This window comes from Schistocerca piceifrons, chromosome 4 (genome assembly GCF_021461385.2).
Source record: "Schistocerca piceifrons isolate TAMUIC-IGC-003096 chromosome 4, iqSchPice1.1, whole genome shotgun sequence".
NCBI lineage: Eukaryota > Metazoa > Arthropoda > Insecta > Orthoptera > Acrididae > Schistocerca > Schistocerca piceifrons.
Genome location: NC_060141.1, coordinates 606,672,364 through 606,698,884, shown reverse-complemented (window position 1 = coordinate 606,698,884; position 26,521 = coordinate 606,672,364). Strand labels below are relative to the sequence as shown.

At 43.4% G+C, this 26,521-nt stretch overlaps 1 protein-coding gene across 1 annotated transcript in view; it reads left to right on the top strand.

The window, feature by feature from the left end:
* The window catches only part of LOC124796048, a 76,653-nt gene that overhangs the window by 46,499 nt on the left and 3,633 nt on the right, over positions 1-26,521 (top strand). Inside the window, exon 4 of the mRNA XM_047260134.1 lies at positions 6,222-6,327. Within this exon, the coding sequence (XP_047116090.1) occupies positions 6,222-6,327 (106 nt within the window). The remainder of the gene's footprint in view (positions 1-6,221; positions 6,328-26,521) is intronic.

Here is a 26,521-nt window from a genome sequence, read left to right as displayed (position 1 = left end):
TCAGAATTTGAAAGATAGTATTCCAGTCAATATTGTCAAAAGCTTTCTCTAAGTCTACAAATGCTAGTAACATAGGTTTGAATTTCTTTAATCCTTCTTCTAAGATAAGTCGTAAGGTCAGTATTGCCTCACGTGTTCCAATTTTTATACGGAATCCAAACTGATCTTCCCCGAAGTCGGCTTCTATCAGTTTTTCCATTCGTCTGTAAAGAATTCGCGTTAGTATTTTGCAGCTGTGACTTATTAAACTGATAGCTCGGTAATTTTCACATCAGTCAACACCTGCTTTCTTTGGGATTGGAATTATTATATTCTTCTTGAAGTCTGAGGGTATTTCGCCTGTCTCATATATCTTGCTCACCAGATGGTAGAGTTTTGTGAGGACTGGCTCTCCGTCAGTAGTTCTAATGGAATGTTGTCTACTCCCGGGGCCTTGTTTCGACTCAGGTCTTTCAGTGCTCTGTCAAACTCTTCACGCAGTATCATATCTCCCATTTCATCTTCATCTACATCCTCTTGCATCTCCATAATATTGTCCTCAAGTACATCTCCCTTGTATAGACCGTCTATATAGTCCTTCCACCTTTCTGCTTTTCCTTCTTTGCTTAGAACTGGGTTTCCATCAAAGCTCTTGATACTCAGGCAAGTGGTTCTCCTTTCTCCAAAGGTCTCTTTAATTTTCCTGTAGGCAGTATCTATCTTACCCGTGGTGAGTCAAGCCTCTACATCCTTACATTTGTCCTCTAGCCATCCCTGCTTAGCCATTTTGCACTTCCTGTCGATCTCATTTTTGAGACTTTTGTATTCCTTTTTGCCTGCTTCATTTACTGCATTTTTATATTTCCTCCTTTCATCAATTCGATATTTCTTCCATTTCCCAAGGATTTATAGCAGCCCTCGTCTTTTTACATACTTTATCCTCTGCTGCCTTCACTACTTCATCCCTCAAACCTACCCATTCTTTCCACTGTATATATTTCCCCCATTCCTGTCAATTGTCCCCTTACGCTCTCCTTGAAACTCTGTACAACCTCTGGTTTAGTCAATTTATCCAGGTCCCATCTCTTTAAATTCGCACCATTTTGCAGTTTCTACAGTTTTAGTCTACAGTTCATAACCAATAGATTGTGTTCAGAGACCCTGGAAATGTCTTACAATTTAATACCTGGTTCCTAAATCTCTGTCTTACCATTATATAATCTACCTGATACCTTTTACTATTTCCAGGGTTCTTTCATGTATACAACCTTCTCCCATAATTCCTAAACCAAGTGTTAGCTATGATTAAGTTATGCTCTGCGCAAAATTCTACCAGGCGGCTTCCTCTTTCATTTCTTAGCCCCAATCCATATTCACCTACTATGTTTCCTTCTCTCCTTTTTCCTACTCTTGAATTCCAGTCACCCATGACTATTAAATTTTCGTCTCCCTTCACTACCTGAATAATTTCTTTTATCTCATCATACATTTCATCAATTTCTTCGTCATCTGCAGAGCTAGTTGGCATACAAACTTGTAATACTGTAGTCGGCGTGGGCTTTGTGTCTATCTTGGCCACAATAATGTGTTCACTATGCTATTTGTAGTGGCTTACCCGCACTCCAATTTTTTTTATTCATTATTAAACCTACTCCTGCATCACCCCTATTTGATTTTGTATTTATAACCCTGTATTCACCTGACCAAAAGTCTTGTTCCTCCTACCACCGAACTTCACTAATTCCCACTATATCTAACTTTAACCTATCCATTTCCCTTATTAAATTTTCTAACCTACCTGCCCGATTAAGGGATCTGACATTCCACGCTCCGATCCGTAGAACGCCAGTTTTCTTTCTCCTGATAACAACGTCCTCTTGAGTAGTCCCCTCCCGGAGATCCGAATGGGGGACTATTTTACCTCCGGAATATTTTACCCAAGAGGATGCCATCATCATTTAATGATACAGTAAAGCTGCATGACCTCGGGATAAATTACGGCTGTAGTTTTCCCTTGCTATCAGCCGTTCGCAGTACCAGCACAGCAAGGCCGTTTCGGTTAGTGTTGCAAGGCCAGATCAGTCAATCATCCAGACTGTTGCCCCTGCAACTACTGAAAAGGCTGCTGCCCCTCTTCAGGAACCGCACGTTTTTCTGGCCTCTCAACAGATACCCCTCCGTTGTGGTTGCACCTACGGTACGGCTATCTGCATTGTTGAGGCACGCAAGCCTCCCCACTAACGGCAAGGTCCATGGTCCATGGGGGGGAAGTGGTAACAGGTAGGCTTTTTAAATTAAAATACAGAACGTAGGTACGTTTGAACATTTTATTTCGGTTGTTCCAATGTGATACATAAACCTTTGTGAACTTATCATTTCTGAGAACGCATGATGTTATAGCATGATTCCCTGTAAATACCACATTAATGCAATAAATGCTCAAAATGGTGTCCGTCAGCCTCAATGCATTTGTCAATAGGTGGAACGACATTCCTCTCAACAGCGAGTAGTTCGCCTTCCATAATGTTCGCACATGCATTGACAATCCGCTGACGCATGTTGTCAGGCGTTGTCGGTGGATCAAGATAGCAAATATCCTTCAATTTTCCCCACAGAAAGAAATCCGGGGACGTCAGATCCGGTGAACGTGCGCGCCATGGTATGGTGCTTCGACGACCAATCCACCTGTCATGAAATACGCTATTCAATACCGCTTCAACCACACGCGAGCTATGTGCCGGACAATCATTATGTTGGAAGTACATCGCCATTCTGTCATGCAGTCAAACATCTTGTAGTAACATCGGTAGAACAATACGTAGGAAATCAGCATACATTGCACCATTTAGATTGCCATCGATAAAATGGTGGCCAATTATTCTTCCTGTCCGTAGCTCGTGGTCGTGCGGTAGCGTTCTCGCTTCCCACGCCCGGGTTCCCAGGTTCGATTTCCGACGGGGTCAGGGATTTTCTCTGCCTCGTGATGACTGGGTGTTGCGTGACGTCCTTAGGTTAGTTAGGTTTAAGTGGTTCTAAGTTCTAGGGGCCTGATGACCATAGCTGTTAAGTCCCATAGTCCTCAGAGCCATTTGAACCATTTGAATATCTTTCCTCCCATAACGCCACACCATATACCAACCCGCCAAGGTTGCTGATGTTCCACTTGCCGCAGCCATCGCGGATTTTCCGTTGCCCAATAGTGCATATTCTGCCAGTTTATGTCACCGCTGTTGGTGAATGACGCTTCGTCGCTAAATAGAACGGGTGCAAAAAATCTGTCATCGTCCCGTAATTTCTCTTGTGCCCAGTGGCAGAGCTGTAAACGACGTTCAAAGTCGTCGCCATGGAATTCCTGTTGCATAGAAATATGGTACGGGTGCAATCGACGTTGATGTTGCATTCTCAACACCGACGTTTTAGAGATTCCCGATTCTCGTGTAATTTGTCTCCTACTGATGTGCTGGTTAGCCGCGACAGCAGCTAAAATACCTACTTGGGGATCATCATTTGTTGCAGGTCGCGGTTGACGTTTCATATGTGGCTGAACACTTCCTGTTTCCTTAAATAACGTAACTATCCGGCGAACGGTCCGGATACTTGGATCATGTCGTTCAGGATACCGAGCAGCATACATAACACACGCCCGTTGGGCATTTTGATCACAACAGCCATACATCAACACGATATCGACCTTTCTCTCAATTGGTAAACGGTCCATTTTAACACGGGTAATGTACCACTAAGCAAATACCGTCCGCACTGGCGGAATGTCACGTGATACCACGTAATTATACGTTTGTGACTATTACGGCGCCATCTATCACAAAGCAAAAACGAAAGAAAATGGTCCAACTAAAAATTCATATTTCTTTACGTACTACATGAATATGTAATAAAAAATGAGAGTTCCTATTTTAAAAAACGCAGTTGATATCCGTTTGAACTATAGCAGCGCCATCTAGCGGGCCAACCATAGCGCCATCTGGTTTTCCCCTTCAAACTATACAAGTTTCGTTCTTTGCAGTTTTTTCGTTTGATGCTTATTTCGTGAGATATTTGGCCCTGTCACTATCAATCGACCACGCTGTATATGTGTTGTGAGTGCAGATCAGTGTCATGGGTGTGTGTATAGATATGTTTGTGTCTTATGATGACAATGAGAGTAGGGAGAGGGCGGAACCCGGTGAAGGCACACAGCCTTTTCATGTCGGAGAGCAGCAATGGAGCCAGCAAGGCTCCCACACGACGGGCAGTTTACCGTTTGGAACTAGAGCTACATATATACTCAGCAAGCCATTGTACGCTGCGTGGCGGAGGGTGTCCTATGCCACCACTCGTCATTTCCATTCTTGTTCTGCTGCCAAATAGAGCGACGGAAAAACACCGTCTGTATGCCTCCACATGAGCCCTGATTTCTTGCATCTTATCTCCGTGAGACTTACGCATAACCTTCGATGGCTGCAGTAGGATCGTATTGGAATCAGCTTCAAATTCCCTTTTCTAAATTTTCTCAATAGTATTCTTGTTTCAGTGTCTTCCTTTAACCTGAACTTGTTCTTATCCCAAATACTTGAGCAGTACTCAAGAATAGATCAACTAGTTCCTGCACGCAGTCCCTTTTACAGATGGTCCACACTTTTCTAGAATTCTCCCAATAAATCGAAGTCGACCATTCGCATTCTCTACCGCAATACTCATATGCTCTTTCCATTTCATAGCGCATTGCAGCTTCGCTTCCAGATACTTAAACTATGAGACTGTGTTATGCAGGTCACAACTATTGTTGTACACGAAAACTACGTGCCTATTTTTCCTACACATCCGCATTAACGTAAACTTTCTAAATTTAGAACTTGCTGCCTTTTGTCACATCAACTACTAATTTTGTCTAGATCATGGCATATCCTTCTACAACTACTCAAGTTCGAGACCTTCCCATACGCTACATCATCATCATCATCAGCAAACAACTGCAGATTACTGCCCACCCTGTCCACCAGACCATTTATGTCTATTGAGAATAACAGCGGTACTATCATGCCTCCCTGAGGCACTCCTGGTGATTCCCTTGTCTCTGATGAACACTCGCCTTCGAGCACAATATACTGAGTTCTGTTCCTTAAGAAGTCTTCGAATCGGGGTACCTTCGTGTCTCGCGTCAACGGATAAGCTATGCATTAGCGACCTCGGCAACTGTCACGGGTCGATAAGAGGAGTTAGCGTTTCTGAGGAAGAGGATAACAGTATTCGAACTCTTTCACTCTTAGTAATTACTCGCTCAACTGTCTTTTACGAAACAAGCAAAACAAAAAATTAACCATATCTGATTTGTATTTGAAGACTCACACGTCATCACAACCAGATTTATCACAAACTAACTTATTATTCCTTACAATTATTAGCAATCTAGTAATACGACAATACTGCATGTAATGCTATTTACTTCCTGTGATGCTTTCTGCTTCGTGACAGCTCATGAAAAGTTGGGGTCGATCAGAAAGTCTCTAACCCTTGAATGTAATACTAGAACCTGCCACATCACTCAACTCTACCAAGTGAAAGTGAAGATATGAAGGAGAAATCGGTTTCTTAGGGGCAAAACATAATTAGAATGCGCAAGTTTTAGATTACACCTACCTCTGAAGTGTTATGACAATTAACTGAAATACGCCTAAACCTGTAATTAGGTACTCTAAAGTAACTGGTTGCTAATATTTGTGTATTCCGCTTGAAAATAATTTTCTGCGGTACATGTACAAACCTAGTAATAAATTCACTAAAATTCAATAGATGGTTGTCTATATTTTTGTATTTCCCTTAAAAGTACTATTCTATAAATACAATTCTAAGTCTAGTAATAATTTTGGTACAATCCACAAAAATTGTTCGTTTTTCAAATATTTCTCGAAACTTCTCATTACGATATTGTATTTTGAGCAAGTACTTGACCAATGTAATTCTCCTTTTCTTTTTTTTTTTTTGGTGAATGTGAAGACGATTTATAACCGGAGCGTCAAGCGAATACATCTCGTAAATGCTCCGGCGCTGGTGGACAAACTTGTTGCTGTGGTGAAAGTCCTGATGCCTGCTAAGCTAGTGAAAAGGGTAAGTAGCACGCAGTGACAATGCTCTTGATATAGGACAGGAAAAGAGTATAGTGTCATCAAAATTTTTGATGTAAAGTGGTAGGGGGCAGCTTGAATGTGAATGCCGAGGCAGAATATTTGCTTCGATTTCCGCAGATACTCATTCACCGCGCTGGAAAAGACACGTTGTTCGACCACGTGTCCCGGGAATTTGTACCGGACGAGCTTGGAGGCACTGCCGGGACCAGCGAGGAGTTGTTTGGTGAGCACCCACACTTCCAATTCCTGCCGTAAAACGCCAGTGTGTGAGAGAGGGACGTAAGCTACTGTCATAAATTTTGACACAGTCGACTATAGTTTCAACTAGAACGTAATTAAAAGTCTAAAATTGCAATTCTCAATTTTATTCACTGGTAATCAATTTCAGTGATTTATCACCAAACCATCTGTTTCCTGCCAACATGGATTGAAAGTAAGTTGGTACCTACATCTACATCTACATTGATACTCCGCAAGCCACCCAACGGTGTGTGGCGGAGGGCACTTTACGTGCCACTGTCATTACCTCCCTTTCCTGTTCCAGTCGCGTATGGTTCGGGGGAAGAACGACTGTCTGAAAGCCTCCGTGCGCGCTCTAATCTCTCTAATTTTACATTCGTGATCTCCTCGGGAAGTATAAGTAGGGGGAAGCAATATATTCGATACCTCATCCAGAAACGCACCCTCTCGAAACCTGGCGAGCAAGCTACACCGCGATGCAGAGCGCCTCTCTTGCAGAGTCTGCCACTTGAGTTTATTAAACATCTCCGTAACGCTATCACGGTTACCAAATAACCCTGTGACGAAACGCGCCGCTCTTCTTTGGATCTTCTCTATCGCCTCCGTCAACCCGACCTGGTACGGATCCCACACTGATGAGCAATACTCAAGTATAGGTCGAACGAGTGTTTTGTGAGCCACCTCCTTTGTTGATGGACTACATTTTCTAAGCACTCTCCCAATGAATCTCAACCTGGTACCCGCCTTACCAACAATTGGCTCAAATGGCTCTGAGCACTATGGGACTCAACTGCTGTGGTCATAAGTCCCCTAGAACTTAGAACTATTAAACCTAACTAACCTAAGGACATCACACACATCCATGCCCGAGGCAGGATTCGAACCTGCGACCGTAGCGGTCGTGCGGTTCCAGACTGTAGCGCCTTTAACCGCTCGGCCACTCCGGCCGGCTTACCAACAATTAGTTTTATATGATCATTCCACTTCAAATCGTTCCGTACGCATACTCCCAGATATTTTACAGAAGTAACTGCTACCAGTGTTTGTTCCGCTATCATATAATCATACAATAAAGGATCCTTCTTTCTATGTATTCGCAATACATTACATTTGTCTATGTTAAGGGTCAGTTGCCACTCCCAGCACCAAGTGCCTATCCGCTGCAGATCTTCCTGTATTTCGCTACAATTTTCTAATGCAGCAACTTCTCTGTATACTACAGCATGGCTGTAACGCATCGTGCAACCACTTCTCGATCCCTGAGTTAACAGATGGGGACGATTGCAAGACTTGGCTGCACACTGATGGTCTGACGGTTAATAGCTCAAACCAGTTACCAGTATACATTCAATCTGAAGATATTGAAATATCTCGAAGACTTCACATCGGAGCAAGAAAAGTTATAATTCCAATTTATTTGTTTCACAGACAGAATTCAGTGACACCGTACTCGACACCCCACCCCTTACGTGGGTGGTGGTGGGCAGCTTTAAAATGTTCAGTGGAACCCCTGTTTTTTTATTTCAGATTACGTTTGTACGGCAAAATCAAAAACCTTTCTCTGAAGCATTTTCTTCGTTTCGCCACAGATGGCGCTGTGATCTGAGGAATAGAAATGGGTACACAATCGTAATTTTTGAGAGGCTGCTCAATGACCCTTGAATATCAAATGGCACGTGGGATCCCATCACCATGCTAAGAGGGTCGGACAGGCCAGTATTTGATAACTTCTAATTAAAAACTCCACTCGCAACTTGTATTCCTCCGAAATATCGAACAGTGTGGCCGTGGCTTGAGGCGAACGCTGCCTTACTTTTCCAATTAGAGTAAGTGTTCAGGCGTTGTATCGCCAACTTCAATACACTTAGTTATCCACTTTGCAAATGACCGTACGTAGGACAGAGGCGTTTCTGTAGTAGAGAAAATATTTTGTTGACGCTGACCTACAATGGGAGAAACAATAATTATACTATAGTAAGAGAAATCAGAGCTCGCACGGAAGGATTTAATTGTTCGTTACTTCCGCGTGGTTTACGGGAGTGGAGTACCAGAGAAATAGTCTGAAAGTCTTTCCATAAAGCATCAGCCAAGCACCTACTGTGAATTACAGAGTTGTCATTCAGAGGTAGATGTACCAGCAATGTGACTTACTGTAGGAGATCTAAGCCATTAATTAATGGGTCCATTAACAGGTTAGGTTTGAAATTTGAACACTGGAAATGACGCCCCCTTTAGTTTCAGAACTCAAGTCCACTGAAGTAACCGTGGACAGTGTAACACTACGGCAAGCTGTTTGAAACACAGTGCACATGACTGAACTAAAACACCACTATACAGGATCTTTCTCAATTCCTACTTAATGCTGCTAGGGTTGTAGAGTGCACTTAGTAGATACAGGTTTAGTCAGGAATCCACGTCAGCAAATGTACCGTTTGGATGTAGGATAGATTTGTAGATCGAATCACTTACAAAGCTCCCGCTTCACGGTACACATAAGGCGGAAACAATTGGCTCTGACCTGTACGCTCTACAGGGGCCCGTGTGTGGGGTACTCGTCGTCGGATAGGCCTTCAAGGTGACGAAGTTCGACCCCTTCAGAGCCGAGTTTGCGGTGCGTCCATGAAGTGCCTCTCAGTTGAGAACGTACCAATACCTCACAGCTGTTGTTATAGTCGGACATGACGTCATAACTATTTCAGGGACGACAGGCCCACTTCTCAGTTTGCGAAGCGTGAAAAGGAAAATTCGAAAGTGATCCGATCTTCACACAGACACTACTGGCCATTAAAATTCCTACACCCCGAAGATGACGTGCTACAGTCACGAAATTTAACCGACAGGAAGAATATGCTCTGATATGCAAATGATTAGCTTTTCAGAACTTTCGCACAAGGTGGGCGCCGGTGGCGACACTTACAACGTGCTGACATGAGGAGAGTTTCCAACCGATTTCTCAGATACAAATAGCAGTTGACCGGCGTTGCCTGATGAAACGTTGTTGTGTTGCCTCCTGTATTGAGGAGAAGCGCGTACCATCACGTTTCAGACTTTGATAAAGATCGGATTATAGCCTATGACGATTGAAGTTTATCGTATCCCGACATTGCTGCTCGCGTTGGTCGAGAGCCAATGACTGTTAGTAGAATATGGAATAGGTAGGTTCAGGAGGGTATTACGGAACGCCGTGCTGGATCCAAACGGCCTCGTATCACTTGCAGTCGAGATGAAAGGCATCTTATCCGCATGGCTGTAACGCATCGTGCAACCACTTCTCGATCCCTGAGTTAACAGATGGGGAAGATTGCAAGACAACAACCATCTCCACGAACAGTTCGACGACGTTTGCAGCATGGACTATCAGCTCGGAGACCATGGCTGCGGTTATCCTTGACGCTGCATCACAGGCAGGAGAGCCTGCGATGGTGTACTCAACGACGAACCTTGATGCACGAATGGAAAAACGTCATTTTTTCGGGTGAAACCAGGTTCTGGTTATAGCATCATGATGGTCGCGTCCGTGTTTGGTGACATCGCGGTGAACGCACATTGGAAGCGTGTATTCGTCATACTGGCGCATCACCAGGCGTGATGGTATGGGATGCCATTGGTTACGCGTTTCGGTCACCTCTTGTTGGCATTGACGGCACTTTGAACAGTGGACGTTACATTTAAGATGTGTTACGACCCGTGGCTCTACCCTTCATTCGATCCCTGCGAAACCCTACATTTCAGCAGGATAATGGACGACCGCATGTTGCAGGTCCTGTACGGGCCTTTCTGGATACAGAAAATGTTCGACATCTCCACTGGCCAGCTCATTCTCCAGATCTCTCACCAATTGAAAACGTCTGGTCAACGGTGACCGAACAACGTGCTCGTCACAATACGCCAGTCACTACTCTTGATCAACTGTGGTATCGTGTTGAAGCTGCATGGGCAGCTGTACCTGCACAGCCATCCAAGCTCTGTTTGACTCCATGCCCAGGCGTATCAAGGCCGTTATTACGGCCAGAGGTGGTTGTTCTGGGTATGATTTCTCAGGATCTATGCACCCAAATTGCGTGAAAATGTAATCACATTCAATTCTAGTATAATATATTTGTCCAATGAATACCCGTTTATCATCTGCATTTCACCATCGTGTAGCAATTTTAATGGCCATTAGTGTATTACACCCAACAGTAAATTTCTGAAAACGCCTTCCTCATCAAAACTGTACCTACTAAGGATCGTTTACAACATCTGGATGACTGTAACAGGAATTTTATAATGAAAAATTGCTTTCCACATAATATTTATATTTAACGACGTTCTATCTACATGAGTTCCATGTTGTTGCGACTTTGCTTATTTGAGCTTCAATTGGAATGTTGTTGGGACAGTCAAAATCAGCCTAGTGTCTTTAGGGAAGTGTAATTTGACACTCTGAAAACCTATCACTACTTTAAATTTTAAGCTGTGCCTTCACAAGATATTGTGATCCCCCAGTTTTCATGTCTTGAAACATTTCCCATTACATGGAATTTGACCCAAAAGTGAACTAAATACAGTCTAGTATCGTCCATGCTGTAGTGACATCGACTTTCTCATTGTGCAATGGAATAGTAAATTGTGACGTGCACCAGAGCTGCAGTTGCATGACACCCTCTTCCGTCCCTTACTCCTATCACCACCCCAAGAATTCTCGGCAGGGACCTAGCACTCCTATATTTCTATCCATATGATAAGTTTGGTTGAAACTGCACCTATATTACTGACGAAGGGGGAAACTTCATGGGAAAAAAATTAACTGTAAGTTTATTAACAGATGGTACCGTAAACGTGATAGCGTAAATGATGTCAGCTGTAAACGACAGATGAGTTGGTGTACGACGGCTATGGATTGAGTTGCACATCATACCCTCCGTGCTGCTCAGCGTGCATGACCACTCAAATCCGGCAGCAACAGTTGTGGCACTGTTAGTTACGTAAACCCATCCAACATGACAACGCCGTACCACATTAGATGGGAAAAACCCATTCTTAATTGTGCTGAGATCAAAAACAGCAAGCATCGGTTTTTAATTTTCCTGCCGCAGAAAACTGCATAAAAAAGAAAATTACAATGGTTTCTTATCATCATCAGACTCGAGTTAAGATCATGTGATCTGGACGGATGGCTGACAATTCTAGCATTTCCGAAACGCCTCTGAAGCACCCACTTGATTGGCTGAGCAATGTGCTAAGGAGCGGCATCTTGTATAAAAATTATCCTAGTCGCACGTCCTCGCTTTTTAAGAGCTGGAACTGACGTTGGTGCCCTAACGACTCTCATAGCGCTTAGCAGTGACGGTACAGGAAATAGGAACCACAGGACTGATTGAGAAAAAACGGCCCAATGATAAACGGTGCCTTCAACCGAACAACACCGTCACCTTTGCACAACGGTATCGACTGATGTGCATGAGGGCTTTCATTGCCCATGGAAATGGGCGATTGTTCAGTAAACATTCATTGTCTGCTACCATTCGAGCAAGAGATTCCGTAGCGAACGTTTATCTTGCTGACAGGTCAGCTGCAAGCAACTCCTCAGCATGGACGGGTGGTTTTGTATGAACAGCAATGCAGGACGTTTCGTAGGATTTTATGCAGTGTTTCTCGCAGGCATGGCCAACATTTGGGAATTCTCCATGCACTGCATGTTTGTGCACAACCGCTCGAACCTTTGTGCACTGCTGTGACCACTTTTTCGACATTCGTCAGTTCAACTGCTTTCCCCCCTTTGCCTGACTGCACTTCAAAAGAATCCGTCTTTTCGAATTTTGTAACCATTTTCTGCAGACCGTTAGGGAGACATCGGACCAATCCCTGTTTTTATAGCCATTACTGTCCCGATCTCGTGCGGGGTTACTAGTGCGCAGTCACTGTTCTTGTGAAATAGCTTTACCTGCAGGGCGCGGTCTTACACTACTGGCCATTAAAATTGCTACACCACGTGCTACAGACGAGAAATTTAACCGACAGGAAGAAGATGCTGTGATACGTAAATGATTACCTTCTCAGAGCATTCACACAAGGTTGGCACCCGTGGTGACACCTACAACGTGCTGACATGAGGAAAGCTTCCAACCGACTTCCCATACTCAAACAGCAGTTGACCGGCGTTGCCTGGTGAAACGTTGTTGTGACGCCTCGTGTAAAGAGGGGAAATGCGTATCATCACATTTCCGACTTTGATAGAGGTCGGATTGTATCCTGTTGCAATTGCGGTTTATCGTATCGCGACGTTGCTGCTCGCGTTGGTCGATATCCAATGACTTTAAGCGGAATATGGAATCGGTGGGTTCAGGAGGGTAATACGGAACGCCGTGCTGGATCCTAACGGCCTCGTATCTCTAGCAGTCGAGATGATTGGCATCTTATCCGGATGACTGTAACGGATCGTGCAGCCACGTCTCGATCCCTGAGTCAACAGATGGGGACGTTTGCAAGACAACAACCACCTGCACGAACAGTTCGACGACGTTTGCAGCAGCATGGACTATCAGCTCGGAGACCATGGCTGCGGTTACCCTTGACGTTGCATCACAGACAGGGCGCCTACGATGGTGTACTCAACGACGAACCTTGATTCACGAATGGCAAAAGGTCATTTTTTTCGATGAATCCAGGTTCTGTTTTTAGCATCTTGATGGTCGCATCCGTGTTTGGTGACATCACGGTGAACGCACATTGGAAGCGTGTATTCGTCATCGTCTTACTGGCGTATCACCCAACGTGATGGTATAGGGTGCCATCGGTTACACGTCTCGGTCGCCTCTTGTTCACACTGACGGCACTTTGAACAGTGGACGTTACATTTCAGATGTGTTACGACCCGTAGCTCTACCCTTCACTCGATACCTGCGAAACCCTACATTTCAGCAGGATAATGCACGACCGCATGTTTCAGGTTCTGCACAGGCCTTTCTGGCTGCTCCTCTGGCCAGCACATTCTCCAGATCTCTCTCCAATTGAAAACGTCTCGTCAATGGTGGCCGAGCAACTGGCAAGTCACAATACGCCATTCACTACTCTTGATGAACTGTGGTATCGTGTTGAAGCTGCATGGGCAGCTGTACCTGTACACGCCTTCCAAGCTCTGTTTGACTCAATTCCCAGGCGTATCAAGGTCGTTACTACAGCCAGAGGTGGTTGTTCTGGGTACTGATTTCTGAGGATCTATGCACCCATATTGCGTGAAAATGTAATCACATGTCAGTTCTAGTATAATATATTTGTCCAATGAATACCCGTTTATCATCTGCATTTCTTCTTGGAGTAGCAATTTTAGTGGCCAGTAGCGTACATGGAGACAATCATGTTGGGTGACGCAGACGGACACTGAGGAACAGCTGAGTGCCACTCTTCAGTTGATGTCCTTATTCTGGCGTTTACACTGGAAGATATTTCGTAAAATTTTCGACAGTGTTTGTTCCAACACGTTTTCCCACGTCACTAACATACTGATCAAATTTGACGTCGTTCTCTGCAGTGGTTCTCTTTCTAAATCGTTTGTAACTGGAACATTGATTATGAACACCGTGTATATACATAGATAAGCGAGAAAATTATGGTCACTGCTCACCGCAACCGTGGGTGTCGAATACTGAAGATGCGGGCATGTGATGCGGCGACGAAATTATGTAAGTGGAGCAGATGCGGACGGGCTGAACACCTTAGTGAAGATAAGGGCTGCACAACTGGAAATACATTGAGATAAGGCACTTTGACAAAGATCATATTATTATTATTATTATTATTATTATTACTATTCAGAGCCCGTGATCGAGTACCTCGATAACGGTGAAGCTGGTCGACTGTTCACGTGCTATTGTCGTGAGCGCCTATGGAAGGAGGTGGAAGGCGCTAAATGGTTGACGTCCACTCACAGATCTTGGGGTTTGGAGGCTTCTCTGCTCTGTAATGTAAGGTGATTTGTGGCATCTCTGCAAAAGGAACACAATGCTTATGCACGCACAAGTGTTTCGGTGCACACCTTTCATCGTGCATTGTTGAACACTGAGCTCCACAGAAGAGCAGCCCCACGTGTTTACATGTTGACTCAACGACATCGTCAATTACGACTTCAATGGGCACGGGGCCGTCGGATTCGACGATCGATCAATGGAAACGTGTCGGCTGAATCACATTTTTACTACACTACGTCGCTGGTCGTCTCCACAAACCCCTTCATCGGGATAAACGGTGACTCGAAACGCGAAGAGCGGCAGGGACACAGGCTGGCGGAAGCAGTATTGTGGGAGACATTCTCCTGCGTTTTCATGGGACCTGTGGTAATAATCGAAGACACTCTGACACCGGAGAACTTCCTGCATTCCTTTATGGTTAAGGTCTTCACCGAGTGCAATGTCATCTTTCATCAGTATAATTGTCCGCGTCTCGAAGCCAGAACGTTGCTACAGAGGTTTCAGAAGAGTTGCAGTGAACTCACGTTGTTGGCTTCATTCGTCTGATGTAAATTCTATGGAACCCCTACAGGTTGCTATCTGTTCGCCTGCAGTAAATCCTATGGAACCGCTACGGTTGCTATCGCATACTGCATACCCAAATCATCCACGAGTTATTTACATAATTTACATGAGCTGTGCGTAAACGTCTAATGCCGAATACCTCCACGACCCTACCAAAAAACTGTCGGCTCCCTGGTACGCAGAATCAGTGATGTATTTCTTTCCAAAGACGGTCAAACAAGCTGTTAACTAGGTGGCCATGATGTTTTGTGTCATAAATATATATATGGGTATCCCTCCTAAGAGCCAACAAATGACTTTCTTCAGTGTTTCAGCAGATTACTGAAATTTTGTTACTGCAAATTGTGTGGGAGTCGGCCCAAACACATACTGCTCATCACGTCGTTCATGCGACTTCTATTGTGGACGTAAAGCGTCTGCTTCTTTGCCATTATGAAGATAATGATTTTTAAAGAGGACAGCGTGGCCCCAAATTAGCCTAGTGCGACATTTGTTTTATCGATTTGTTTTACTAGGGCCAGTGAAACACAGAGATAGGAACTGCAGTACCAAAAGCAAAGCTCTAGCCGACGCTAAATGCTACACCATGCAGTAGCGCTGCTCAATGGCTGCTGGTGGTTTTTCTGGATTTACTGTCCCTGTTAACTTATATCAAAAAACGAATATCACTCTAATTTCAAACCATTCTATAGCGTGGTCGTATAAAATTCCGCTTCAACAATAGTTTTGTTTGTAACGGGATACAAACCGACGCATGAGGCACGCCATGACCAGTATTTGACTGTAGACCGACACCGAAAAAACGAAACTGCAAATATCTGCCGAAACGTCACAGAAAATGCGCCTGGCGACTCTTAGAAAGAACGCCATATGTATACAATATGGTTTCATTTCAAATGTTTCCGTAACAAAATTTCAGGTACTAACGTGTTTGTTTTAGATGATTGTTCGGCAATTGTCTAATCAAACAATAATGATTGTCCCCGCATAACTATACACAGTTGGCAGTCTTGCTCCAAGTGACGATTATCTATAGATCTTCCTGCCTTTCGCTACAATTCTCTGGATACATCTTCATCGTCCGAAAATACCGTCTAATGTTTCCTACTTTCTCCATTGGCTCAATTATATACAATGTGATTCATGGGTCATTTACATATACAGGGTGAGTCACCTAACGTTACCGCTGGATATATTTCGTAAACCACATCAAATACTGACGAACCGATTCCACAGACCGAACGTGAGGAGAGGGGCTAGTGTAATTGTTTAATACAAACCATACAAAAATGCACGCAAGTATGTTTGTTAACACAAACCTACGTTTTTTTAAATGGAACCACGTTAGTTTTGTTAGCACATATGAACATATAAACAAATACGTAATCAGTGCCGTTTGTTGCATTGTAAAATGTTAATTACATCCGGAGATATTGTAACCTAAAGTTGACGCTTGAAACGTCCGACGTTCAGTTGCGTGTTGTAACAAACACGGGCCACAGTCGGCGAGCAGCATCTGCAGGGACATGTTTACGATGACGACCGTGTTTACGAGTGTGGCTGCAGTGCACTGTTGTGGTTTGGTCTAGCTGTCGCAGTGTCCGCATGTAGCGCTTGCTGCTATTGTTATTCTGCATTCATCTCCGCAGGCAGACCAACTGTAGTACACCGTGTTACCAGACGTCTGTGATAGTGTAGTGTTGTAGGAACTGTGACCACGGTGTATTCGAACTCTGAAACGGCGGAGATGATACTCACCTATGGCGAGTGTCGACGAAATGCAGATGAAGCCTGCAGGCTGTATGCAGAACGGTACCCGGACAGAGAACATCCAACGTGCCGCACATTGCGAAACATCTACCGCCAACTGTATGCAACAGGTATGGTCGTAGCACGCAAACGGGTCCGTAACAGGCCCGTCACAGGAGAAGCGGGTGCAGTTGGTGTGTAAGCTGCTGTTGCCATGAAGCCACACACGAGTACATGGGACATTGCGATAGCCGGTGGACTGAGTCAAAGTAGTGTCATGCGCATACTGCATCGTCACCGCTTTCACCCGTTTCATCGGTCGCTACGTCAGCAATTACGTGGTGATGACTTTAATCATCGAGTGCAATTCTGTCAATGGGCATTAACAGAGAACTTGTTTACCGATGAAGCGGGTTTCACAAACCACGGGGCAGTGAATCTACGGAACATGCATTACTGGTTCGTGGACAATCCTCGCTGGCTCAGACAGGTAGAGCGACAGCGACCGTGGACTGTAAATGTATGATGCGGAATCTTTGGCGACCACCTCATTGGTCCTCACTTCATTGTGGGGGCCCAAACAGCTGCAACATACATCGCGTTTCTACAGAATGATCTGCCAACGTTGCTCGAAAATGTCCCACTGGAAACGCGTCGACATATGTGGTATCAGCATGATGGTGCACCTGCACATTCCGCAATTAACACTAGGCTGACCCTTGACAGGATGTTCGACGGGCGTTTCATAGGACGTGGAGGACGCATAAATTGGCCAGCCCGTTCTCCTGATCTTACACCTCTGGAGCTCTTTCTGTGGGGTACGTTAAAGGAGAATGTGTACCGTGATGTGCCTACAACCCCAGAGGATATGAAACAACGTATTGTGGCAGCCTGCGGCGACATTACACCAGATGTACTGCGGCGTGTACGTCATTCATTACGCCAGAGATTGCAATTGTGTGCAGCAAATGATGGCCACCACATTGAACATCTATTGGCCTGACATGTCGCGACACACTCTATTCCACTCCAAACTCGAAAAAGGAAACCACTCACCCCTCATGGTAATGTACATGTGCGTCAGTGAAAAAGACCAATAAAAAGGTGTTAGCATGTGGACGTTGTTGTGGCGTAACAAGCTAGTTACGCCACTCTGAGAAGGGAGCCGAAAGAAAGGCACGCGTACACACACGCCGACTGGCGTGAATTCTGGAACAGGATACGTTATGACTGCTATAAAGAAAATACGTAGCTTTGGAATATGCTTAACTTTATTCTTGGTTGGTTTAGAACGTTCTTCTTGAGGCCTTTTATACGATAACTCTCAAACTAGGTAAGACTAATGGCGCCTTGCTAGGTCGTAGCCATGGACTTAGCAGAAGGCTATTCTAACTGTCTCTCGGCAAATGAGAGGAAGGCTTCGTCCGTATTGTCGCTAGCAATGTCGTCCGTACAACTGGGGCGAGTGCTCGTCCGTATCTCGAGACCTGCCTTGTGGTGGCGCTCGGTCTGCGATCACCCAGTGGCGACACGCGGGTCCGACATGTACTAAATGGACCGCGGCCGATTTAAGCTACCACCTAGCAAGTGTGGTGTCTGGCGGTGACACCACAGACGTAATGTGCTGTTCCAGTCTCTTCTGTACCTAAGGTCCATCACCGTTCCCTTTGGATCCCTACGTAATTCGGTGCCCTCCGATACACACGATCGAACAGCGGAGGAGTTGTACTCAAGCATCAACTTTAGGTTACAATATCTCCGGATGTAATTAACATTTTACAATGCAACAAACGGCACTCATTACGTATTTGTTTATATGTTCAGATGTGCTAACAAAACTAACGGGGTTCCATTTAAAAAACGTAGGTTTGTGTTAATAAACATACTTCCGTGCATTTTTTTATGGTTCGTATTAACCAATTACACTAGCCCCTCTCGTCACGTTCGGTCTGTGGAATCGATTCGTCAATATTTGATGTGGTTTACGAAATATATCCAGCGGTAATGTTAGGTGACTCACCCTGTATATCGTGGACAGTAGCAGTTATGAACACTCTGCTCGTGTACGTTACATGTGTGAAGATTTCTCTTAGAAAATTTAGAATGGGAAATGGATAGATTAAATTAGTGAAGTTCGATGGCAAAAGGAACAGGACTTCAGGTTAGGTGAACACAGGGTTATAAATACAAAATCAATTAGGGGTAATGCAGGAATAGGATTAATAATGAATAAGAAAATAGGAATACAGGTAAGCTACTACAAAAATCATCGTAAACGCAGTTTGTAGCCAGGATAGATACGAAGTCCATACCCACCACTGTAGCTCTACACATGGTGAAGACATGGAAGAAATGTATGAAGAGATAAAAGAGATTATTTAGATCGTTAAGAGAGACGAAATTTTAATAGTGAGGGGGGACTAGAGTTCTATAGTACGAAAAGGAAGAGAAAGAAAAATAGTAGGTGAACGTCTACTGGGGAAAGGAATGACAGAGGAAACTACCGGCTAGTGTTTTGCACAGAGCACAGTTCAGTCATGGGTAACAGTTGGTTTAAGAATCATGAAAGAGGGTTATGCACTTGGAAAGGACCTGGAGATACACAAGGTTTTGAGATTGATTATGTAATTCTAAGACAAAGATTTCGGAACCAGATTTTAAGTTGTGAGACATTTCCAGCGGTAGATGTGCACTGAGAACACAATTTATTTGTTCTGAACTGTAGATTAAAACCAAACTAACTGTAAAAAAGTAGAAAATTAAGGAGATGGTACCTGCATAAGTTGAAAGAACAAGAAGTTGTTGAGAGTTTCAGAGAGAGCATAGCAGACGATTGACAAGAACAGCGGAAAGGAATACAATAGAAGACGGCAACATTAAGAAAAGAAATAGTGAAGGCAGCAGAGGATCAGACAAGTAAAAATATGAGACATAGTATAAATCCTTGGTTAATACAGGAGATATTTAATTCAACTAATGAAAGGAGAACGTATAAAAATACATTAAACGAAGCAGGCGAAACGAAATACAAATGTCTAAAAGTGGTGACGGCAGGAAGTGCACAATTGCTAAGCGAGAATGGCTAGCGGAAAAATGTAGGGATTTTGCAGCATGTTTCAATAGGGGAAAGGTAGATACCGCCTACGGGAAAATTAAAGAGGCCTTTGGGGAAAGGAGAAGCAGCTGTATGTAGCTCAGGTCGGAAACCAGTCTTAAGAAAAGATGAAAAAGCTGAAAGGCAGAAGGAATATTCAGAGGGTCTATAAAATGGAGATTTACTTGAATACAATGTTATATCAATGGAAAAGGACGTAGACGTAGACGAAGATGAGATGGGAGATCCAACAGAGACTAAAAGACGAAGTCGAAACAAGGCCCCAGGAGTAGACAACATTCCGTCACAACCAGCCATGACATTTTCATCTGGTGTGCGAGATGTATGAGAGGAGGAAAATACCTCAGACTTCAATACTAATGCTTCCAAGGAAAGCAGGTGCTGACTGGTGTGAATATTACCGAACTATCAGTTTAATAAGTCATTGTTGGAAAATAATAACACGAATACTTTACGGAAGAATGGCAAAACCAGTAGAAGTCGACCTTTGGGAAGATCATTTTAGATTCCGGAGAAATGCAGAAACACGTGAAGCGATACTGACCCTACAACTTATTTTCGAGGATAGGTTAAGGAAAGGCAAACCTACGTTTATATCATTTGTAGACTTAGAGAAAGCTTTTTACAACGGTAACTGGAATACTCTCTTTCAAATTCAGAAGGTAGCATGGATAAAATGCAGGAAACGAAATTCTATTTACATCTTGTACAGAAACATGAAGGCAGTTAAAAGACTCGAGGGGCATGTAAGGGAAGCAGTGGTGGAGAAGGCAGTGAGACAAGGTTGTCGCCTATCACCGATGTTATTCAACCTGTACACTGAGCAAGCAGTGAAGGAAACCAAAGAAAGGTTTGGAATAGGAATTAAAGTTCAGGGAGAAGAAATAAAAACCTTGACTTTGCCGATGACATTGTAATTCTGACAGAGACAGCAAAGGTCTTGGATGAGCAGTTGGACGAATGGACATTGTCTTGAAACGAGGATATAGAATGAAAACCAACAAAAGCACAACAACGATAACGGGAATGTAGTCGAATGAGATGATGTGATGCTAAGGCAATTAGATTATAAACGAGACACTTAATGAGGTAGATACGTTTTGGTATTTGGGAGGGAAAATAACAGATAATGGCCGAATTAGAGAGGATGTAAAACGTGGAGTGGCAATATTAAGAAAAACATTTCTGAAGAAAACAAATTTGTTGACATAGAATACAGATTGAAGTGTCAGAAAGTCTTTTCTGAAAGTATTTTTATGGAGTGTGGCCATGAATGGAAGTGAAAGATGGACTATTAATAATTTAGACAAGAAGAAAATAGAAGCTTATGAAATATGGTGCTACTGAAGAACGCTGGAGATTAGATGGGTATATCACGTAGCTAATGAAGAGGTACTGAGTAGGACTGGAGAGAAAGGAATTTTGTGGCACAACCTGACCAGACGAAGGGATCGATAGGACACATTTTGAGACGTCGAGAGAGCACCAATTTGTATAGGACGGAAGTGTGGGAGGTTAAATTTGTGGAGGTATATTAAGAGATGGACACAGTAACCAGATTAAAAAGGATGTAGGTTGCATTAGTTATTCTAAGAGGAAGAGGCTTGCACAGGGTATGAGAGCTTGGAAAGCTACATCGAACAAGTCTTCAGATTGAAAACCGCAACGAGAACAAAGAACTAACTGCTGTGCTCCACGTGCTGGGAACTCTTCAGCCCAGTCACAAGCCAGTCTACTGTTCTGTACACTTATTTTCTCCTCGTTAGGTGACACTGTGGTAGTATACCGAAAGGCTTTCGACAGTGGAGGGAGTTGGTGTCAACCTGGTCATCGGTATCTACATCCTGAGTCTAGTGGACGAACGTAGCGATTTGCCTCCCACGCGATGGTAGTTGATCTGGAGAGAAGATATTTTCGGTACCCAGTAGGATCATAATACGCGAGCATAAAACGTGTTCAAAATATTACGCCAAATTCATGTTAGTGATGTAGGCCCGTAGTAGGCATGTGCAAGTGTTCGAAAATGGTTCCAATGGATCTGAGCACTATGGGATTTAACATCTGACGTCATCAGTCCCCTAGAACCTAGAACTACTTAAACCTAACTAACCTAAGGACATCACACACATCCATGCCCGAGGCAGGATTCGAACCTGCGACCGTAGCAGCCGCGCGGCACTAAACTGAAGCGCCTAGAACCGCTCGCCCACCGCCGCCGGCGCATGTGTTCGAATCAAGCTTAATTCGTCCGGTGGCCAACGACAGATTGTTGCTACAGCTATACCTACATATACATGACTACTCATTAATTCACACCTAAGTGCTTGGCAAAGGGTTCATGGAACTACTTTCATGCTGTTTCTCCACCGTTCCAACAGAGCGTGCGTTAAGAGAACACTGAAATCGGAGGAGAACGTTGGAGACTAAAATTTCGAGCAACTTGTCGCAAAGAAAAACGCCACCACAATTCATATATAGTATACGTTATACTTTCTCCCTTATTTTGTGATAATACAAAACGAGCTGCCCTTCTTCGTACTTTTTCCATACCAAAAAATGGCTCTGAGCACTATGGGACCTAACTTCTGGGGTCATCAGTCCCCTAGAACTTAGAACTACTTAAACCTAAGTAACCTAAGGACATCACACACATCACAGGATTCGAACCTGGGACCGTAACGCCTAGAACCGCTCGGCCACTCCGGCCGGCTTTTCCATATCCTCCATCAATCCTAAATGGTGAGGATCCCATACTGCACAGCAGCACTGTAGCAGAGACCAGACAAGAGCAGTGTAGGTAATCTCCTTAGTAGCCCTGTTGCATTTTCTGAATTTTCTGCCAATGAAGCGCAGTCCTTGGTTTGCCTTCCTCACAACATTATCTGTGTTATCGTTCCTATTTAAGCTGTTCGTAATGATAGTTAATAGTTATTTGGTTGAAGCGACAGTCTTTAGGTTTGTGTAATTTATTGTGGAAGCGAAGTTTAACTAATTTCTTTCAGTACTCATGTGATAGACTTTACTTTTTCAATCACTTAGGGTCAATTGCTACTTGTAGCTACATACAGATATGTCTAAACAATTTTGCAATTGGTTTTTATATTCTGACGACATTACTAGACGGTAAATTATAGCATCAGATGCAAAGAAACTAAGCGGGTTGCTCAGATTGTCTCCTAATCCGTTTTTATACATAAGGAACACTTCCTTGCGGAACGCCAGACATCAGTTCACTTGACTCGATGCTTTTCCGTCAATTACTACGAATTTTGACCTTTCCAGCAAGAAACCCCGAATGCAGTGGCACAACTGAGACGATATTCCATAGGTACGCAGTTTGATTAGAAGTCGTTTTCAAGAGATGTTATCAAAATCCTTTTGAAATTTAGAAATAAAGAATCAATTTGAGATACCACGTCGACAGCACTTATTATTTCGTGAGAATGAAGATCTAGCTGTGTTCCACAAGAACAATTTTTTCTGAATCTTGCTGACTGTGCGTAATTCACCATGTTAGAACTTAATGTATGTACCAAAATCATACTGAAAATCGATGTCAGTGATATAGATCTGTAATTCGTCATACTATTCCTACATCTGTAAATTCCTACATCTGTAATTGAGTACTGGTGTGACCTCGCAACTTTCCAGTCTTTTTTGTGATCCCTGTATTTATAGAGAGCTGGCATAAACGAGTCATTCGTTTTCAGAGTTCTTTATTTTCCGAAGCATCACATGTACAAATGTGATTGATGCGTGAACAGAGTCGTAATCTCCCGTCCCGCCCCCTCCCCCATCCCCCACCCCTCAGTGGACGTTACGAGTGCAGTGCTTTTACAAAATGGTTGTTACGCAAGGAAAGAGCTTGTGTGCTGGAATATGCGCTTACACCAGGGTTGCGGGAATTCAGAAGAAAGTGAGGAAAAGAACTACCAAGTAAACAGAGAACTTTGCGTTGATATCGATAATTTAGGGGCAGGTTGTCTCTGTAATCGGAGAGGAATCGGTCGACATAGTGAGCCAAATGCAACAGTGCCTTGGAGAGGGCGAGGGAAATTTTCGTATGCAGTTCTCCCCCGCCCTCCACAACACCGCCCGTCCCCAAAAAAATCAGTTGCCGGAGCGAGCTGTTAACCTGAAACATTGCAGAAACTGAAACTTCCTGGCAGATTAAAACTGTGTGCTGGACCGAGACTTTCACTCTGCAGTGGAATGTATGCTGATATGAAACTTCCTGGCAGAGCACTTGCCCGCGAAAGGCAAAGGTCCCGAGTTCTAGTCTCGGCGCGGCACACAGTTTTAATCTGCCAGGAAGTTTCATATCAGCCTACACTCCGCTGCAGAGTGAAAATCTCATTATTGCAGAAACTGTCTCAAAGAACTTGCGACAGCGATTACATTTCAAACCGTAGCGTCTGTAGCTCTTGCAACATTTAAAACCGGAATACTACGACTAGCGCCTTCAGTTTTTCATTACACTGCAGGATGAACATTTGACCTCCACCTCCCTTTATCTGGAAAGGTTAATCGCCACAGTGTGAGAGTTTGTGTGGCACTGAGAATCCTTGTGAAACTGCGGCGCATGGACGAAATTCTCCGAAGCTGTGTGGATGTTTCGTTCCTTTGCGAAAAGACTGTGAAGGGTACGTCTTACCTTGGTATGTTGCAGTTGTTGTTGTTGTTCCCACAAATGACTACTGGCTCCGGAAGTTTTACGTTTTTTAAGACGTAACACCTACTTGCATCCACGTAGAAGCAACTTCGCATCGTAATTCAGAATAATGCAGGCAATGTAATATCGTACTTATCCGCCGATACCGGGCAAGCGACTTTCAAGTAAAATGTGTCACCTGTACGACAATATACATGATCACTACAGGTTGTAGACACGTGCTTGATGACCTATGAAACCTTAGGTCTGTCCATGAGCCGTGCTCGGGTAGCCAGATAGTAAGGCGGGCGCTAGCGGAAAGTGGGAAATCGAGTCCCAGACCGGCACGAATTTTCACTGTCGACATTCCATTCAGCAACGGCGAAAACATTTAATGATGATGACGAAGTGCCTCTGTTCCCCCCCCCCCCCCCCCTTCCTCGTGTGACCTTACGCCTTAGGTCTTTTTCCTTTTGCGGTATATTAGAGATCGTGTTTACGAACATCCCTCCTCCCCCTTCTTACTGCCAACAAGCTAGTACAGCTCAGAGAAAGCATCAATGCCACTGACAACGTATTGCTACATAATCCATGGAATGAATTTGGGTACCGTTTGGAGGTGTGTCGTGTGACCAGAGGGGTACTCATCATATATTTTGTAGAGTGTAAAATGCAAACTTAGTGAGTTTACTGCTCTATTCACGCTTCGATCATATTTGTAAACGTAATACAGTATATAGAGCCCTTGAAAGAAATTAATTATTTACAGTAGCTCTTTACAACAAAAGCATAACATTCGCACGCTTCTTCCTACAGAAATTTTCTGACATGTTTCGCCTTTTCAGCTCATGAGGAAGATGCCCTATAAAAACGCCTAATAATCATGCTGGATTAATCTTTAACATGTCTTATCTTCATTCAAATTATTTCACATTCAGTATAATTTACGGCTATAAACACATCTCTACCGTCGTTGATATTTGCGTCAAATGTTCCAAGCGGAATTTAAAATTGTGTAGTATTCATTTCTTCTTTTAGCTAGTTCTCTGTTCGCAACACATTGTGCTCAAATTACAGTTTACAAGCGAGATTAATTCTGGGATCTATCCATGGACACTTCTGCAGTTTATTATATCGTTATTTTCATTCTCCGATCTGCTATGGCAAATGTTACCCTGTGCAATTAATAAGATAATATTAACCCTCAACAAATAAGTTATAAGACGAGTTGAAGCGTCTGTCTATTCTAAAAAAAACCTACATATGCACGCCACATCTGCTCGGCTAACATTTTATTTGGACAGAAGAACTCAATACTTTCTTTAAATTCTGTGTATAGATATTTATTGTTCATTTCGTGTTTTTAATGGTACCCCGAGTAATATGAGACATAATGTGCTGTATGTATTCACACAAGCACACGCAAACACTGTAAGGTATTACCTACAAGAGCCTGATGATTAGTAATGTAGTGACCTATTTCTGACACTCGATCCCTACAAGTGTACAGTGCTTAATAAACATTCCGTGAAGTGTTAATTTACGTGCAGTGATATAGTTATTCTTTGACTTAGCTTTTGCTAGTTATTCCGTGCTGTTCATGTCTACACAATTCATTCATTTGTTAGTGTTAAGTTATTGCTAAATATATGTGGGAATAAAGGAATTGTTTTCTCCAACATCCACAGTAACAATCGATTTTGCTGGCAGTAATAAATACTCGTAATGGCAGATAGCAGTGCTACAGGATATGCGACAAAAACTGTTCTACTTACCGCATTTGTGGAACTGGGCAAAGACAAAGGAAATTCGTTCACTACGTAAAGTAGAATTAACCTTGGTAACGTTCTAGAAATTGCACATAACTGCTGCTTTTAGGTAGTTTCAAATAATTAAACAAACTAAGAGTGTCTCTCTAGTAATTATACTATCATCTGAACATCTCTTAAATTCAATTAGGACTTATTACCAGATGTTATGACTGAAATTTTCTAAATTCATACATTTCAATTAATTAATGTAGAAACAAACTGTAATGCTAACGCCAGATACCCTTAATCATAGTACATAATATTTAAGATATTATACTAGTTGTGGACTAAAACTTAAAGAAGAAGTGTTCTTCCAGTTTGAGAATCGCAAGCAGTTT